This window comes from Sphaerodactylus townsendi, linkage group LG11 (assembly GCF_021028975.2).
Source record: "Sphaerodactylus townsendi isolate TG3544 linkage group LG11, MPM_Stown_v2.3, whole genome shotgun sequence".
NCBI classification, from domain to species: Eukaryota; Metazoa; Chordata; class Lepidosauria; order Squamata; family Sphaerodactylidae; genus Sphaerodactylus; species Sphaerodactylus townsendi.
Window position 1 is genome coordinate 3,429,179 of NC_059435.1, and position 18,063 is coordinate 3,447,241.

An 18,063-nucleotide genomic window follows, 5' to 3' on the forward strand; every position below is an offset into this window, starting at 1 on the left:
GGGGGGGGGGGGGGTGGGGGGGGGGGGGGGTGGGGGGGGGGGGGGGTGGGGGGGGGGGGGGGTGGGGGGGGGGGGGGGTGGGGGGGGGGGGGGGTGGGGGGGGGGGGGGGTGGGGGGGGGGGGGGGTGGGGGGGGGGGGGGGTGGGGGGGGGGGGGGGTGGGGGGGGGGGGGGGTGGGGGGGGGGGGGGGTGGGGGGGGGGGGGGGTGGGGGGGGGGGGGGGTGGGGGGGGGGGGGGGTGGGGGGGGGGGGGGGTGGGGGGGGGGGGGGGTGGGGGGGGGGGGGGGTGGGGGGGGGGGGGGGTGGGGGGGGGGGGGGGTGGGGGGGGGGGGGGGTGGGGGGGGGGGGGGGTGGGGGGGGGGGGGGGTGGGGGGGGGGGGGGGTGGGGGGGGGGGGGGGTGGGGGGGGGGGGGGGTGGGGGGGGGGGGGGGTGGGGGGGGGGGGGGGTGGGGGGGGGGGGGGGTGGGGGGGGGGGGGGGTGGGGGGGGGGGGGGGTGGGGGGGGGGGGGGGTGGGGGGGGGGGGGGGTGGGGGGGGGGGGGGGTGGGGGGGGGGGGGGGTGGGGGGGGGGGGGGGTGGGGGGGGGGGGGGGTGGGGGGGGGGGGGGGTGGGGGGGGGGGGGGGTGGGGGGGGGGGGGGGTGGGGGGGGGGGGGGGTGGGGGGGGGGGGGGGTGGGGGGGGGGGGGGGTGGGGGGGGGGGGGGGTGGGGGGGGGGGGGGGTGGGGGGGGGGGGGGGTGGGGGGGGGGGGGGGTGGGGGGGGGGGGGGGTGGGGGGGGGGGGGGGTGGGGGGGGGGGGGGGTGGGGGGGGGGGGGGGTGGGGGGGGGGGGGGGTGGGGGGGGGGGGGGGTGGGGGGGGGGGGGGGTGGGGGGGGGGGGGGGTGGGGGGGGGGGGGGGTGGGGGGGGGGGGGGGTGGGGGGGGGGGGGGGTGGGGGGGGGGGGGGGTGGGGGGGGGGGGGGGTGGGGGGGGGGGGGGGTGGGGGGGGGGGGGGGTGGGGGGGGGGGGGGGTGGGGGGGGGGGGGGGTGGGGGGGGGGGGGGGTGGGGGGGGGGGGGGGTGGGGGGGGGGGGGGGTGGGGGGGGGGGGGGGTGGGGGGGGGGGGGGGTGGGGGGGGGGGGGGGTGGGGGGGGGGGGGGGTGGGGGGGGGGGGGGGTGGGGGGGGGGGGGGGTGGGGGGGGGGGGGGGTGGGGGGGGGGGGGGGTGGGGGGGGGGGGGGGTGGGGGGGGGGGGGGGTGGGGGGGGGGGGGGGTGGGGGGGGGGGGGGGTGGGGGGGGGGGGGGGTGGGGGGGGGGGGGGGTGGGGGGGGGGGGGGGTGGGGGGGGGGGGGGGTGGGGGGGGGGGGGGGTGGGGGGGGGGGGGGGTGGGGGGGGGGGGGGGTGGGGGGGGGGGGGGGTGGGGGGGGGGGGGGGTGGGGGGGGGGGGGGGTGGGGGGGGGGGGGGGTGGGGGGGGGGGGGGGTGGGGGGGGGGGGGGGTGGGGGGGGGGGGGGGTGGGGGGGGGGGGGGGTGGGGGGGGGGGGGGGTGGGGGGGGGGGGGGGTGGGGGGGGGGGGGGGTGGGGGGGGGGGGGGGTGGGGGGGGGGGGGGGTGGGGGGGGGGGGGGGTGGGGGGGGGGGGGGGTGGGGGGGGGGGGGGGTGGGGGGGGGGGGGGGTGGGGGGGGGGGGGGGTGGGGGGGGGGGGGGGTGGGGGGGGGGGGGGGTGGGGGGGGGGGGGGGTGGGGGGGGGGGGGGGTGGGGGGGGGGGGGGGTGGGGGGGGGGGGGGGTGGGGGGGGGGGGGGGTGGGGGGGGGGGGGGGTGGGGGGGGGGGGGGGTGGGGGGGGGGGGGGGTGGGGGGGGGGGGGGGTGGGGGGGGGGGGGGGTGGGGGGGGGGGGGGGTGGGGGGGGGGGGGGGTGGGGGGGGGGGGGGGTGGGGGGGGGGGGGGGTGGGGGGGGGGGGGGGTGGGGGGGGGGGGGGGTGGGGGGGGGGGGGGGTGGGGGGGGGGGGGGGTGGGGGGGGGGGGGGGTGGGGGGGGGGGGGGGTGGGGGGGGGGGGGGGTGGGGGGGGGGGGGGGTGGGGGGGGGGGGGGGTGGGGGGGGGGGGGGGTGGGGGGGGGGGGGGGTGGGGGGGGGGGGGGGTGGGGGGGGGGGGGGGTGGGGGGGGGGGGGGGTGGGGGGGGGGGGGGGTGGGGGGGGGGGGGGGTGGGGGGGGGGGGGGGTGGGGGGGGGGGGGGGTGGGGGGGGGGGGGGGTGGGGGGGGGGGGGGGTGGGGGGGGGGGGGGGTGGGGGGGGGGGGGGGTGGGGGGGGGGGGGGGTGGGGGGGGGGGGGGGTGGGGGGGGGGGGGGGTGGGGGGGGGGGGGGGTGGGGGGGGGGGGGGGTGGGGGGGGGGGGGGGTGGGGGGGGGGGGGGGTGGGGGGGGGGGGGGGTGGGGGGGGGGGGGGGTGGGGGGGGGGGGGGGTGGGGGGGGGGGGGGGTGGGGGGGGGGGGGGGTGGGGGGGGGGGGGGGTGGGGGGGGGGGGGGGTGGGGGGGGGGGGGGGTGGGGGGGGGGGGGGGTGGGGGGGGGGGGGGGTGGGGGGGGGGGGGGGTGGGGGGGGGGGGGGGTGGGGGGGGGGGGGGGTGGGGGGGGGGGGGGGTGGGGGGGGGGGGGGGTGGGGGGGGGGGGGGGTGGGGGGGGGGGGGGGTGGGGGGGGGGGGGGGTGGGGGGGGGGGGGGGTGGGGGGGGGGGGGGGTGGGGGGGGGGGGGGGTGGGGGGGGGGGGGGGTGGGGGGGGGGGGGGGTGGGGGGGGGGGGGGGTGGGGGGGGGGGGGGGTGGGGGGGGGGGGGGGTGGGGGGGGGGGGGGGTGGGGGGGGGGGGGGGTGGGGGGGGGGGGGGGTGGGGGGGGGGGGGGGTGGGGGGGGGGGGGGGTGGGGGGGGGGGGGGGTGGGGGGGGGGGGGGGTGGGGGGGGGGGGGGGTGGGGGGGGGGGGGGGTGGGGGGGGGGGGGGGTGGGGGGGGGGGGGGGTGGGGGGGGGGGGGGGTGGGGGGGGGGGGGGGTGGGGGGGGGGGGGGGTGGGGGGGGGGGGGGGTGGGGGGGGGGGGGGGTGGGGGGGGGGGGGGGTGGGGGGGGGGGGGGGTGGGGGGGGGGGGGGGTGGGGGGGGGGGGGGGTGGGGGGGGGGGGGGGTGGGGGGGGGGGGGGGTGGGGGGGGGGGGGGGTGGGGGGGGGGGGGGGTGGGGGGGGGGGGGGGTGGGGGGGGGGGGGGGTGGGGGGGGGGGGGGGTGGGGGGGGGGGGGGGTGGGGGGGGGGGGGGGTGGGGGGGGGGGGGGGTGGGGGGGGGGGGGGGTGGGGGGGGGGGGGGGTGGGGGGGGGGGGGGGTGGGGGGGGGGGGGGGTGGGGGGGGGGGGGGGTGGGGGGGGGGGGGGGTGGGGGGGGGGGGGGGTGGGGGGGGGGGGGGGTGGGGGGGGGGGGGGGTGGGGGGGGGGGGGGGTGGGGGGGGGGGGGGGTGGGGGGGGGGGGGGGTGGGGGGGGGGGGGGGTGGGGGGGGGGGGGGGTGGGGGGGGGGGGGGGTGGGGGGGGGGGGGGGTGGGGGGGGGGGGGGGTGGGGGGGGGGGGGGGTGGGGGGGGGGGGGGGTGGGGGGGGGGGGGGGTGGGGGGGGGGGGGGGTGGGGGGGGGGGGGGGTGGGGGGGGGGGGGGGTGGGGGGGGGGGGGGGTGGGGGGGGGGGGGGGTGGGGGGGGGGGGGGGTGGGGGGGGGGGGGGGTGGGGGGGGGGGGGGGTGGGGGGGGGGGGGGGTGGGGGGGGGGGGGGGTGGGGGGGGGGGGGGGTGGGGGGGGGGGGGGGTGGGGGGGGGGGGGGGTGGGGGGGGGGGGGGGTGGGGGGGGGGGGGGGTGGGGGGGGGGGGGGGTGGGGGGGGGGGGGGGTGGGGGGGGGGGGGGGTGGGGGGGGGGGGGGGTGGGGGGGGGGGGGGGTGGGGGGGGGGGGGGGTGGGGGGGGGGGGGGGTGGGGGGGGGGGGGGGTGGGGGGGGGGGGGGGTGGGGGGGGGGGGGGGTGGGGGGGGGGGGGGGTGGGGGGGGGGGGGGGTGGGGGGGGGGGGGGGTGGGGGGGGGGGGGGGTGGGGGGGGGGGGGGGTGGGGGGGGGGGGGGGTGGGGGGGGGGGGGGGTGGGGGGGGGGGGGGGTGGGGGGGGGGGGGGGTGGGGGGGGGGGGGGGTGGGGGGGGGGGGGGGTGGGGGGGGGGGGGGGTGGGGGGGGGGGGGGGTGGGGGGGGGGGGGGGTGGGGGGGGGGGGGGGTGGGGGGGGGGGGGGGTGGGGGGGGGGGGGGGTGGGGGGGGGGGGGGGTGGGGGGGGGGGGGGGTGGGGGGGGGGGGGGGTGGGGGGGGGGGGGGGTGGGGGGGGGGGGGGGTGGGGGGGGGGGGGGGTGGGGGGGGGGGGGGGTGGGGGGGGGGGGGGGTGGGGGGGGGGGGGGGTGGGGGGGGGGGGGGGTGGGGGGGGGGGGGGGTGGGGGGGGGGGGGGGTGGGGGGGGGGGGGGGTGGGGGGGGGGGGGGGTGGGGGGGGGGGGGGGTGGGGGGGGGGGGGGGTGGGGGGGGGGGGGGGTGGGGGGGGGGGGGGGTGGGGGGGGGGGGGGGTGGGGGGGGGGGGGGGTGGGGGGGGGGGGGGGTGGGGGGGGGGGGGGGTGGGGGGGGGGGGGGGTGGGGGGGGGGGGGGGTGGGGGGGGGGGGGGGTGGGGGGGGGGGGGGGTGGGGGGGGGGGGGGGTGGGGGGGGGGGGGGGTGGGGGGGGGGGGGGGTGGGGGGGGGGGGGGGTGGGGGGGGGGGGGGGTGGGGGGGGGGGGGGGTGGGGGGGGGGGGGGGTGGGGGGGGGGGGGGGTGGGGGGGGGGGGGGGTGGGGGGGGGGGGGGGTGGGGGGGGGGGGGGGTGGGGGGGGGGGGGGGTGGGGGGGGGGGGGGGTGGGGGGGGGGGGGGGTGGGGGGGGGGGGGGGTGGGGGGGGGGGGGGGTGGGGGGGGGGGGGGGTGGGGGGGGGGGGGGGTGGGGGGGGGGGGGGGTGGGGGGGGGGGGGGGTGGGGGGGGGGGGGGGTGGGGGGGGGGGGGGGTGGGGGGGGGGGGGGGTGGGGGGGGGGGGGGGTGGGGGGGGGGGGGGGTGGGGGGGGGGGGGGGTGGGGGGGGGGGGGGGTGGGGGGGGGGGGGGGTGGGGGGGGGGGGGGGTGGGGGGGGGGGGGGGTGGGGGGGGGGGGGGGTGGGGGGGGGGGGGGGTGGGGGGGGGGGGGGGTGGGGGGGGGGGGGGGTGGGGGGGGGGGGGGGTGGGGGGGGGGGGGGGTGGGGGGGGGGGGGGGTGGGGGGGGGGGGGGGTGGGGGGGGGGGGGGGTGGGGGGGGGGGGGGGTGGGGGGGGGGGGGGGTGGGGGGGGGGGGGGGTGGGGGGGGGGGGGGGTGGGGGGGGGGGGGGGTGGGGGGGGGGGGGGGTGGGGGGGGGGGGGGGTGGGGGGGGGGGGGGGTGGGGGGGGGGGGGGGTGGGGGGGGGGGGGGGTGGGGGGGGGGGGGGGTGGGGGGGGGGGGGGGTGGGGGGGGGGGGGGGTGGGGGGGGGGGGGGGTGGGGGGGGGGGGGGGTGGGGGGGGGGGGGGGTGGGGGGGGGGGGGGGTGGGGGGGGGGGGGGGTGGGGGGGGGGGGGGGTGGGGGGGGGGGGGGGTGGGGGGGGGGGGGGGTGGGGGGGGGGGGGGGTGGGGGGGGGGGGGGGTGGGGGGGGGGGGGGGTGGGGGGGGGGGGGGGTGGGGGGGGGGGGGGGTGGGGGGGGGGGGGGGTGGGGGGGGGGGGGGGTGGGGGGGGGGGGGGGTGGGGGGGGGGGGGGGTGGGGGGGGGGGGGGGTGGGGGGGGGGGGGGGTGGGGGGGGGGGGGGGTGGGGGGGGGGGGGGGTGGGGGGGGGGGGGGGTGGGGGGGGGGGGGGGTGGGGGGGGGGGGGGGTGGGGGGGGGGGGGGGTGGGGGGGGGGGGGGGTGGGGGGGGGGGGGGGTGGGGGGGGGGGGGGGTGGGGGGGGGGGGGGGTGGGGGGGGGGGGGGGTGGGGGGGGGGGGGGGTGGGGGGGGGGGGGGGTGGGGGGGGGGGGGGGTGGGGGGGGGGGGGGGTGGGGGGGGGGGGGGGTGGGGGGGGGGGGGGGTGGGGGGGGGGGGGGGTGGGGGGGGGGGGGGGTGGGGGGGGGGGGGGGTGGGGGGGGGGGGGGGTGGGGGGGGGGGGGGGTGGGGGGGGGGGGGGGTGGGGGGGGGGGGGGGTGGGGGGGGGGGGGGGTGGGGGGGGGGGGGGGTGGGGGGGGGGGGGGGTGGGGGGGGGGGGGGGTGGGGGGGGGGGGGGGTGGGGGGGGGGGGGGGTGGGGGGGGGGGGGGGTGGGGGGGGGGGGGGGTGGGGGGGGGGGGGGGTGGGGGGGGGGGGGGGTGGGGGGGGGGGGGGGTGGGGGGGGGGGGGGGTGGGGGGGGGGGGGGGTGGGGGGGGGGGGGGGTGGGGGGGGGGGGGGGTGGGGGGGGGGGGGGGTGGGGGGGGGGGGGGGTGGGGGGGGGGGGGGGTGGGGGGGGGGGGGGGTGGGGGGGGGGGGGGGTGGGGGGGGGGGGGGGTGGGGGGGGGGGGGGGTGGGGGGGGGGGGGGGTGGGGGGGGGGGGGGGTGGGGGGGGGGGGGGGTGGGGGGGGGGGGGGGTGGGGGGGGGGGGGGGTGGGGGGGGGGGGGGGTGGGGGGGGGGGGGGGTGGGGGGGGGGGGGGGTGGGGGGGGGGGGGGGTGGGGGGGGGGGGGGGTGGGGGGGGGGGGGGGTGGGGGGGGGGGGGGGTGGGGGGGGGGGGGGGTGGGGGGGGGGGGGGGTGGGGGGGGGGGGGGGTGGGGGGGGGGGGGGGTGGGGGGGGGGGGGGGTGGGGGGGGGGGGGGGTGGGGGGGGGGGGGGGTGGGGGGGGGGGGGGGTGGGGGGGGGGGGGGGTGGGGGGGGGGGGGGGTGGGGGGGGGGGGGGGTGGGGGGGGGGGGGGGTGGGGGGGGGGGGGGGTGGGGGGGGGGGGGGGTGGGGGGGGGGGGGGGTGGGGGGGGGGGGGGGTGGGGGGGGGGGGGGGTGGGGGGGGGGGGGGGTGGGGGGGGGGGGGGGTGGGGGGGGGGGGGGGTGGGGGGGGGGGGGGGTGGGGGGGGGGGGGGGTGGGGGGGGGGGGGGGTGGGGGGGGGGGGGGGTGGGGGGGGGGGGGGGTGGGGGGGGGGGGGGGTGGGGGGGGGGGGGGGTGGGGGGGGGGGGGGGTGGGGGGGGGGGGGGGTGGGGGGGGGGGGGGGTGGGGGGGGGGGGGGGTGGGGGGGGGGGGGGGTGGGGGGGGGGGGGGGTGGGGGGGGGGGGGGGTGGGGGGGGGGGGGGGTGGGGGGGGGGGGGGGTGGGGGGGGGGGGGGGTGGGGGGGGGGGGGGGTGGGGGGGGGGGGGGGTGGGGGGGGGGGGGGGTGGGGGGGGGGGGGGGTGGGGGGGGGGGGGGGTGGGGGGGGGGGGGGGTGGGGGGGGGGGGGGGTGGGGGGGGGGGGGGGTGGGGGGGGGGGGGGGTGGGGGGGGGGGGGGGTGGGGGGGGGGGGGGGTGGGGGGGGGGGGGGGTGGGGGGGGGGGGGGGTGGGGGGGGGGGGGGGTGGGGGGGGGGGGGGGTGGGGGGGGGGGGGGGTGGGGGGGGGGGGGGGTGGGGGGGGGGGGGGGTGGGGGGGGGGGGGGGTGGGGGGGGGGGGGGGTGGGGGGGGGGGGGGGTGGGGGGGGGGGGGGGTGGGGGGGGGGGGGGGTGGGGGGGGGGGGGGGTGGGGGGGGGGGGGGGTGGGGGGGGGGGGGGGTGGGGGGGGGGGGGGGTGGGGGGGGGGGGGGGTGGGGGGGGGGGGGGGTGGGGGGGGGGGGGGGTGGGGGGGGGGGGGGGTGGGGGGGGGGGGGGGTGGGGGGGGGGGGGGGTGGGGGGGGGGGGGGGTGGGGGGGGGGGGGGGTGGGGGGGGGGGGGGGTGGGGGGGGGGGGGGGTGGGGGGGGGGGGGGGTGGGGGGGGGGGGGGGTGGGGGGGGGGGGGGGTGGGGGGGGGGGGGGGTGGGGGGGGGGGGGGGTGGGGGGGGGGGGGGGTGGGGGGGGGGGGGGGTGGGGGGGGGGGGGGGTGGGGGGGGGGGGGGGTGGGGGGGGGGGGGGGTGGGGGGGGGGGGGGGTGGGGGGGGGGGGGGGTGGGGGGGGGGGGGGGTGGGGGGGGGGGGGGGTGGGGGGGGGGGGGGGTGGGGGGGGGGGGGGGTGGGGGGGGGGGGGGGTGGGGGGGGGGGGGGGTGGGGGGGGGGGGGGGTGGGGGGGGGGGGGGGTGGGGGGGGGGGGGGGTGGGGGGGGGGGGGGGTGGGGGGGGGGGGGGGTGGGGGGGGGGGGGGGTGGGGGGGGGGGGGGGTGGGGGGGGGGGGGGGTGGGGGGGGGGGGGGGTGGGGGGGGGGGGGGGTGGGGGGGGGGGGGGGTGGGGGGGGGGGGGGGTGGGGGGGGGGGGGGGTGGGGGGGGGGGGGGGTGGGGGGGGGGGGGGGTGGGGGGGGGGGGGGGTGGGGGGGGGGGGGGGTGGGGGGGGGGGGGGGTGGGGGGGGGGGGGGGTGGGGGGGGGGGGGGGTGGGGGGGGGGGGGGGTGGGGGGGGGGGGGGGTGGGGGGGGGGGGGGGTGGGGGGGGGGGGGGGTGGGGGGGGGGGGGGGTGGGGGGGGGGGGGGGTGGGGGGGGGGGGGGGTGGGGGGGGGGGGGGGTGGGGGGGGGGGGGGGTGGGGGGGGGGGGGGGTGGGGGGGGGGGGGGGTGGGGGGGGGGGGGGGTGGGGGGGGGGGGGGGTGGGGGGGGGGGGGGGTGGGGGGGGGGGGGGGTGGGGGGGGGGGGGGGTGGGGGGGGGGGGGGGTGGGGGGGGGGGGGGGTGGGGGGGGGGGGGGGTGGGGGGGGGGGGGGGTGGGGGGGGGGGGGGGTGGGGGGGGGGGGGGGTGGGGGGGGGGGGGGGTGGGGGGGGGGGGGGGTGGGGGGGGGGGGGGGTGGGGGGGGGGGGGGGTGGGGGGGGGGGGGGGTGGGGGGGGGGGGGGGTGGGGGGGGGGGGGGGTGGGGGGGGGGGGGGGTGGGGGGGGGGGGGGGTGGGGGGGGGGGGGGGTGGGGGGGGGGGGGGGTGGGGGGGGGGGGGGGTGGGGGGGGGGGGGGGTGGGGGGGGGGGGGGGTGGGGGGGGGGGGGGGTGGGGGGGGGGGGGGGTGGGGGGGGGGGGGGGTGGGGGGGGGGGGGGGTGGGGGGGGGGGGGGGTGGGGGGGGGGGGGGGTGGGGGGGGGGGGGGGTGGGGGGGGGGGGGGGTGGGGGGGGGGGGGGGTGGGGGGGGGGGGGGGTGGGGGGGGGGGGGGGTGGGGGGGGGGGGGGGTGGGGGGGGGGGGGGGTGGGGGGGGGGGGGGGTGGGGGGGGGGGGGGGTGGGGGGGGGGGGGGGTGGGGGGGGGGGGGGGTGGGGGGGGGGGGGGGTGGGGGGGGGGGGGGGTGGGGGGGGGGGGGGGTGGGGGGGGGGGGGGGTGGGGGGGGGGGGGGGTGGGGGGGGGGGGGGGTGGGGGGGGGGGGGGGTGGGGGGGGGGGGGGGTGGGGGGGGGGGGGGGTGGGGGGGGGGGGGGGTGGGGGGGGGGGGGGGTGGGGGGGGGGGGGGGTGGGGGGGGGGGGGGGTGGGGGGGGGGGGGGGTGGGGGGGGGGGGGGGTGGGGGGGGGGGGGGGTGGGGGGGGGGGGGGGTGGGGGGGGGGGGGGGTGGGGGGGGGGGGGGGTGGGGGGGGGGGGGGGTGGGGGGGGGGGGGGGTGGGGGGGGGGGGGGGTGGGGGGGGGGGGGGGTGGGGGGGGGGGGGGGTGGGGGGGGGGGGGGGTGGGGGGGGGGGGGGGTGGGGGGGGGGGGGGGTGGGGGGGGGGGGGGGTGGGGGGGGGGGGGGGTGGGGGGGGGGGGGGGTGGGGGGGGGGGGGGGTGGGGGGGGGGGGGGGTGGGGGGGGGGGGGGGTGGGGGGGGGGGGGGGTGGGGGGGGGGGGGGGTGGGGGGGGGGGGGGGTGGGGGGGGGGGGGGGTGGGGGGGGGGGGGGGTGGGGGGGGGGGGGGGTGGGGGGGGGGGGGGGTGGGGGGGGGGGGGGGTGGGGGGGGGGGGGGGTGGGGGGGGGGGGGGGTGGGGGGGGGGGGGGGTGGGGGGGGGGGGGGGTGGGGGGGGGGGGGGGTGGGGGGGGGGGGGGGTGGGGGGGGGGGGGGGTGGGGGGGGGGGGGGGTGGGGGGGGGGGGGGGTGGGGGGGGGGGGGGGTGGGGGGGGGGGGGGGTGGGGGGGGGGGGGGGTGGGGGGGGGGGGGGGTGGGGGGGGGGGGGGGTGGGGGGGGGGGGGGGTGGGGGGGGGGGGGGGTGGGGGGGGGGGGGGGTGGGGGGGGGGGGGGGTGGGGGGGGGGGGGGGTGGGGGGGGGGGGGGGTGGGGGGGGGGGGGGGTGGGGGGGGGGGGGGGTGGGGGGGGGGGGGGGTGGGGGGGGGGGGGGGTGGGGGGGGGGGGGGGTGGGGGGGGGGGGGGGTGGGGGGGGGGGGGGGTGGGGGGGGGGGGGGGTGGGGGGGGGGGGGGGTGGGGGGGGGGGGGGGTGGGGGGGGGGGGGGGTGGGGGGGGGGGGGGGTGGGGGGGGGGGGGGGTGGGGGGGGGGGGGGGTGGGGGGGGGGGGGGGTGGGGGGGGGGGGGGGTGGGGGGGGGGGGGGGTGGGGGGGGGGGGGGGTGGGGGGGGGGGGGGGTGGGGGGGGGGGGGGGTGGGGGGGGGGGGGGGTGGGGGGGGGGGGGGGTGGGGGGGGGGGGGGGTGGGGGGGGGGGGGGGTGGGGGGGGGGGGGGGTGGGGGGGGGGGGGGGTGGGGGGGGGGGGGGGTGGGGGGGGGGGGGGGTGGGGGGGGGGGGGGGTGGGGGGGGGGGGGGGTGGGGGGGGGGGGGGGTGGGGGGGGGGGGGGGTGGGGGGGGGGGGGGGTGGGGGGGGGGGGGGGTGGGGGGGGGGGGGGGTGGGGGGGGGGGGGGGTGGGGGGGGGGGGGGGTGGGGGGGGGGGGGGGTGGGGGGGGGGGGGGGTGGGGGGGGGGGGGGGTGGGGGGGGGGGGGGGTGGGGGGGGGGGGGGGTGGGGGGGGGGGGGGGTGGGGGGGGGGGGGGGTGGGGGGGGGGGGGGGTGGGGGGGGGGGGGGGTGGGGGGGGGGGGGGGTGGGGGGGGGGGGGGGTGGGGGGGGGGGGGGGTGGGGGGGGGGGGGGGTGGGGGGGGGGGGGGGTGGGGGGGGGGGGGGGTGGGGGGGGGGGGGGGTGGGGGGGGGGGGGGGTGGGGGGGGGGGGGGGTGGGGGGGGGGGGGGGTGGGGGGGGGGGGGGGTGGGGGGGGGGGGGGGTGGGGGGGGGGGGGGGTGGGGGGGGGGGGGGGTGGGGGGGGGGGGGGGTGGGGGGGGGGGGGGGTGGGGGGGGGGGGGGGTGGGGGGGGGGGGGGGTGGGGGGGGGGGGGGGTGGGGGGGGGGGGGGGTGGGGGGGGGGGGGGGTGGGGGAATATCCCACCCAAGAGACCAACATTGCAAGCGCTATGCATTTGGTTAAAACGAGAGTCCAGGGATTAAGGCGTAGCCAATTTCGTAATCGCTTGTGTACTGGCCATCAATTATAGTCGGTGGGTGAGGTCTCTCCGTTAGGTTAAGTGGCCAGGCATGCGGAAACGGGGAGCCTCGCCTTGAGCAGAAGAACTGGAATGGAAGACAAGGATGGGATATTACTTAGAGAATTCAGGCAAGATCCAATCGGGCAGTGACATCATTATCATTAATCACTTTTAGTAATCTGAAAAGGTCCCACCTAATCTTTTGCCCAGTTTTGAAAATTTATGCACTGCCTCTGAGATTTTTGGTAGACAAATACACCCAGGCTTACCACACGCAAAGCGGGAAATCCGAAAGCCCGGTGCTTATCCGCTGAAGTTTTTGGGAGTCTTTAGCCTGTTGTGCGGCAGTCTGGACCATTTTCCACCCTCGCCAGAGATGAAATCCACTGCTGAAACTCCGGAGGATTCAACGCTTCCGCAGGTAGTTGCGGCAACGGAGGGAAGGACCGACCAGACACAATTTCGAAGGGGTTTTTTTTTGTACTGCTATGAACCGCATTATTATAGGCGTACTCTGCAAACGGAATTAACTCGCACCAATTGTCTTGGTGGTAGTTGGTGTAACAACGTAAATACTGCTCCAGGGTTCTGTTCATTCTCTCTGACTCACCGTCACTTTGAACGTGGTAGGGGGCGGCAACCGCCGAGGCAGCCCCCAACAAACCCAGAAAAGCTTTCCAGAACTTTGAAATGAATTGGGGCCCGCGGTCGGAGACCACCTTAACGGGGGCGGAGTGTAGACGATAAACATGCTGAATGAACAGACGCGCTAACTTAGGAGCGGAGGGGATGGAAGCACATGGGATGAAATGGGCTTGTTTAGAAAATAAGTCCACCACCACCCACAAGACCGTGTTGCCCTGACTTTCTGGCAAATCCATAATAAAATCCATGGAGATGACTTCCCAGGGGCGGGAGGCCACCGGGAGAGGCTTCAACAGACCATGGGGTTTTCCCGGAACGTTCTTGGCTTCCGCACAAACAGAGCAACCTTTAATATATGTCTCGATGTTCCTTGATCGCTACGCCACCAAAATTGACGGCGGCCAAATGCAGAGTTTTTAGAAAGACAAAATGTCCAGCCGAAGCTGGCATCATGACAGGCCTCGGTGAACCTGCTTACGGAGGGGAGGCACGCATTCAACAATACTCCCGCCGCCAAACACCATTCTCCAGGGCGCGAATTGGGAGTCACCTTCCTCCGCTGGCGGCTCATGCGAGCCCCGCCTCCTCGAAGTTCCCGTGAGGGAAAGGAGAGCCCAGGCTGGGAATGGGTGGAGACGGAGGAGTGCACGTCCGAGATCGGCTGACAGCCAGCCCCAATTGGGAGGGCGAGAGAACAGCGCTGAATATCCCGTGAAGGCAGCTCCACCCCTCCTCGGTAGGCGAGAGCGCATCAGCCAGTTTATTGGTTTTTCCGGGGAAAAAATGGACAGTGAAAGAGAAACGAGAAAAGAAATCGGCCCAACGGAGTTGTTTCATGGACATCTTGAGGGGTGGAGAGGGACCAAGTTCTTGTGATCCGACCAAACTTGAAAGGGGTGTTTCGCCCCCTCCAGCCAGTGGCGGCAAGTGGAAAGTGCTACTTTGATGGCCGCAGTCTCTTTATCCCCTACAGTCCAGTTGAGCTCAGCACCCGGAGAATTTCTTTGATAAATAAGCACACGGAACCAGCCTATCATCTTTATTTCTCTGCAACAGGGCTGCCCCAAGCGCTTTGTCCGAGGCATCCACGTGAACCACAAACGGAAGATCTGGGTCAGGGTGTTTCAGGATAGGTTCGGTAGTAAAAGCTGATTTTAAAAGCTGAAAGGCTGTCTGACATTCTTTAGACCAGGAAAGGGGGGCCCTGGGCTTGGCAGCCTGCGGATCTTTACCCTTAGTGCGTAAGAGGTCTGTGAGTGGGAGAGTCAGTTCAGCGAATTGGGGTATAAAGTCACGATAGAAATTTGCAAACCCTAGGAACGATTGGAGTTCCTTTCGATTGGTAGGGGCAGGCCATTGAGGACTGCGTCAATCTTAGCAGGATCCATTTTTAGCCCCTCGGAAGAGATCCGGTAACCCAAATAGTCGATAGAGGTTTGGTGGAAACAACATTTAGAAAGTTTGGCAAAGAGGGAGTTGTTGAGCAAGCGTTTCAATACCGCTTCGAACCAATGCTTCATGCTCTTCCATGGTTTGTGAATAAATTAAAACGTCATCTAAGTACACCACTACCCTTGTATAATAAATCATGGAGAACTTCGTTGATAAGGGCCATAAAGTCTGGGGCCCCACTTAACCCGAATGGCATTATTAAGTATTCATACTGTCCAAATTTCGTGTTAAATGCAGTCAAATGTTCATAGCCTTCCGCAATTCTAACTCTGTAGTAAGCTTCTCTTAAGTCCAACTTAGTAAAAATGCGCCCCTTGCCCAATGCATCTAAAAGGTCCTTGATTAATGGCAAAGGGTACTTATTGGACAGGGAAACCGCATTGAGTCCTCGGTAATCCGTGCAGAGCCTTAAAGACCCATCCTTTTTTTAACAAACAATACAGGAGCAGCATGTGTGTGTTTGGTAGCCCACGTATGAACCCACGAGCGAGGTTCTTGTCTAAGAAGGCACGAAGTTCCTTCTCCTCATTGGGACTCATGCGGTAGATTCTACCTTTGGGCAGTTGCGCCCCTGGATGTAATACGATTTTGCAGTCAGTGTCTCTATGGGGTGGTAATTGATCGCATTCTTGCTCCTGAAATACTCTGGCTAAATCTTGGTAAGCCGGTGGAATGCCGGTAGAATCGGGAGCAATTAGAGCGTGCATCGCTGATGAAGCCAGGGTATGTCAGAGAAGGTGAGTTTTCCCCAATTCATGTGTTCTCCGCAGGGAGGGTCAGTGAATTCTAAGATCCTTTCTTTCCAGATGAATTTCGGTTCATGCAACAACAACCATGGCATGCCCAGAACTATGGAGTGTTAAGCCACGGCGCCAGAATAAAATCTAATTCTTCTCCCAATGGTCAGCGAAGCGAGGAGAACCCGTTGGCGCTTTTGAACTGGAGCCGGTCAACTTTTCGATTCCCCAGAGGACTGCTGTCCAATTTGGGTGAATGGTATGGAGGCCTTAGCCAGGGGGACTCGGTCTAGACCAAGTTCCTCTCTGCCACCCAAATGGGGCCGCATTAAACAAATGGGAGCACCCTGAATCTACAAGGGCTGAGAGCTATAATATCTAGTATGCTTAAGCGGGGTTGGCCAGAAAACGGCTTTGAATCGTGAATAATGGGAGCGCTTGGCTTCACTTCCACCGCGAGATCTGGAGTCGAACCCATATCCATGGGGGCTGAAGAGAGGCAAACAGCTTCTTCCTCCCTTCTGGGTCGCGCTTCCGGTAACTGCGCTTTAGACGAATCACGCTAGCGGCCCGGATTTGGCGCGGTGGCTTTGGCGGAGATGGGGTGCGCGCGGCGGAGCGGTTGGCTTCTGTTTTTTCGGGCAGTTGGCGGCTAGATGACCCGGTCACCTCCACAGTAAAGACACAATCAGGCAGCGGCTTAACGGCGCCGGAGGTGGTCTCGGTAGAAGCTGCTGGAAGCTTGGCTTCTGGGGAGTCGTAAGCGGTGGTGACCGAAGCGGCCGGAGTTTTGGCGTATGCGGCCCCGCACGAAGTTTTCGTATTCCAAACGACGCCACCTGGGGATCCCAAGTCGATCCAATCAGCCCAATAGTCGCGAGAGGGGATCCGAATTAGAAACACCGCTTTCATCGCGAAGTTTGCCACCGACAGCATCCGGAGAAGTATTCGTTACATTTCATGCGCTCAGGCCACTCAGGAGGGAGTCGAGCAGCCATGCCGCATCGAAATTCACGGGCGAAATTCCTACGCAAACAGAATGGTTGCCTTAACGCTTGGAATAGAGTTTGATGGTCGCTGGATGGCTTCCATTTTCAGCAATCCCGGATCTTGGAAGCGCAGCCCTTAAGGCTTGGAGGAATGCCGGCACCCGTCACGGCGAAGTAATAATATCCTTTCATCTCTGCAGATTCAAAAAAAGAGTCACAAACCAAGTCGGCTTGCCGCCCCATCTAAGACCAGGAACCGGGATAGTCCTCGCGTATTTTTTCGCTAAGTTCAGACCGTTACAAATGCGCCATGAGTCCTCCATGTGGGCATCGAAGTTGTAGCGGGGATGAAGCGTAGGGGAAGTTTGGAAGCGGGTCCCATCCGAAACGGGCAGGTATTGAGAGGTGTGTAATATCCTCTCTCCACGGGTCTCTTTGCAGATACCTCGGGCTTGGGGCAAAGCGCGGGTTGGCGCAGGGTTGAGGCAGCGGCGCAGGGGGGGCCCGGAATGTCCCGGTGGAGAGTGGGGGGTAACAAAGCGCCCGGTACGCTGGTGTTCTGGTGGGGAGAGCCGGTCCTTGGAAGGTGTAGCAGATGCACCAGTAGCAGGACTCCAGCAGCTGCCGCCCCTCTGGCGTTGGCTGTCAGCCACCCAGTGACAGCGTGGACTCCAACTTTGGGGCATCTTGGTTCTGCTGCTTCTTCAGTTCCCTCTCCAAGGCGGCTAAATCTCTCTCCTTGCGAAGTCGAGGCATCCTAGTGCGCATGCAAAGCTGCTTCGCTCCAGTTTGGCCAGTTCGATCTCGCTGGAACAGCTGCAGTTAGTTCACTTTGCGCACGCAAGGCCTGAACGCTTCCGCGCTGACGCTGTAAGTTCAGTTTGGAGTGTTCCAGGACTTTCTCATGGACTGATAGGTCCTGCATAGTACCGCCGCTGCAGCCGGGCCTTTGGCACGGTCCAATTCGAAGTTGGATTTCTTTGCGCTGCTGTTCCCGGTCTCTTTGCAGGTTTTCACGCTCTTGCTGCAGCTGCTCTCGTTCCTCTTCCCATAGCTGGCGTTCACGGGCCCATGCTTCTTGAGCATCCCGCAGTCGGCCCACTTCCTCATCCCAGCTCTCTTTTGATGGGAGGGGGAATAGATCCGGATGGGAATGCAGGCTTTCTTCGGATTCCTCTTCATCAGAACGTATGACATCGCGCTCCACCGGGTATGGCTCCACGGGGCACCTCAGGTGCAGCTGCTGATCCGGGATCTGGGGGTCCGATCGAAGCTGGTACGGATACCCCTCCTAATCCCCGTATATAGTCCGGGTTTCAACGGTGGTCTTCGGCGGGCCCCAGTGCTATGCCACGGTGGATTCTTGGGAGCATCACCAAAATACGAGTCCAGGAATCGTTCAATGGACTCCTGTGTTGTCGCATGAAAGGTGGTCAGACCCGTCTCCTCCGTGACAGGTTGCATCTGAGGTTTGTAATCCACACGGAAACGGGCAGATATCCGATCCACAGGCGCTCGATCCATAGACAGCGCCCCAAACGACTCATGTAAGTCCACATGATCGTCTCCTCGTCCCTTGTCCCAACGGAGTAAGGGAAGACTCGTGTCGATACGAGGACGGGAAAGAGTTACCAGCGAGACCCGTTCTCCCGCCGGTTCCTCCAAATCCAGAAGGGAAAGGTCGGAGCCCTCTTTGGGGGCTACCACACCTTCCACAGGAATATTCGACCTCTCCATGCCGAGACACCAGAGGTCCACTGCACTAGGAAGATAGATGAACTAGGATTCCTGCCACAATGTAAGGAATTCCATAGAAGCAGAAATAAAAGGCTTTTTTGGTGTAAAAGACCGTTTATTCAGACATCCTAGAAAGCTCACGTACACGACGTGGCAGGAATAAAGTCTCCCGCCAGAAGCACAGGTTATAACTCTGTCCATCCCATCCCCCCTCCCGGATTCCCATGGGAACGGAGTCCTCATCTCTCTCGCAGAGATAAGGTCTCCGCCGCAGATGCTGGCCCATCGCCCGGGTTGTGGAATGCAGTCAAGGCCAGGCGGCTGACCCGCTCATCAACACCATTGAATCCTTTACACTGTCCACCTGTACCCCCAGATCTTGTTCTCACACTATGGGCCTTTCCCCACTTACCTTCTGCCCTGCGCTACTGTAGGCAAGTAACGCGGGGTCCCACGGCACTCCCCACTACAGGGGCGGCGACAACGCAGCCACCCCGATGCTGCCGCTGTCGCGCCCCCTCAGCGCGCATCATTCCTGGCGCTCTTCCAAACGGCGACTTTTGATGACCCTGTGCAGAGCGCGGGGTCGTGGGGAAGCCCATGACCAACGCGGGGCATACGGGGGGGGCATGGCGTAGTGGGGAAATGCCCTATGACTCAATAGCGTATCCTCCATCCAGAGAGAAAGGGGGAAGAAAGAAAAAGGAGGAAAAATATATAAATGGGGAAGAGAAAGGGGGATGGGAGAGAAATGGGGGAAAGGAAGAGAAATGGGAGGTAAGAAAGAGAAAAGGGGAAAGGGAGAGGGAGAGGAAGGGAGAGAGAAATGGGGAAAGGGAGAATAGAGAGAAACGGGAAAGGGAGAGAATGGGTAGAAGAGAGAAAAATGGGATGAGGAAGAGAAAGGAGGATGACAGTGAAAGGGAGAAGAAAGAAAAGGGAAAAAAAGAAA

General features: G+C 78.6%; 1 protein-coding gene across 1 annotated transcript in view; it reads right to left on the minus strand.

Moving 5' to 3' along the window:
* Positions 1-15,321, minus strand: part of LOC125441044 — a 66,205-nt gene extending 50,884 nt beyond the window's left edge. The window contains exon 1 of the mRNA XM_048511323.1: positions 15,055-15,321. Within this exon, the coding sequence (XP_048367280.1) occupies positions 15,055-15,321 (267 nt within the window). The remainder of the gene's footprint in view (positions 1-15,054) is intronic.
* Positions 15,322-18,063: the final 2,742 nt, after the last annotated feature.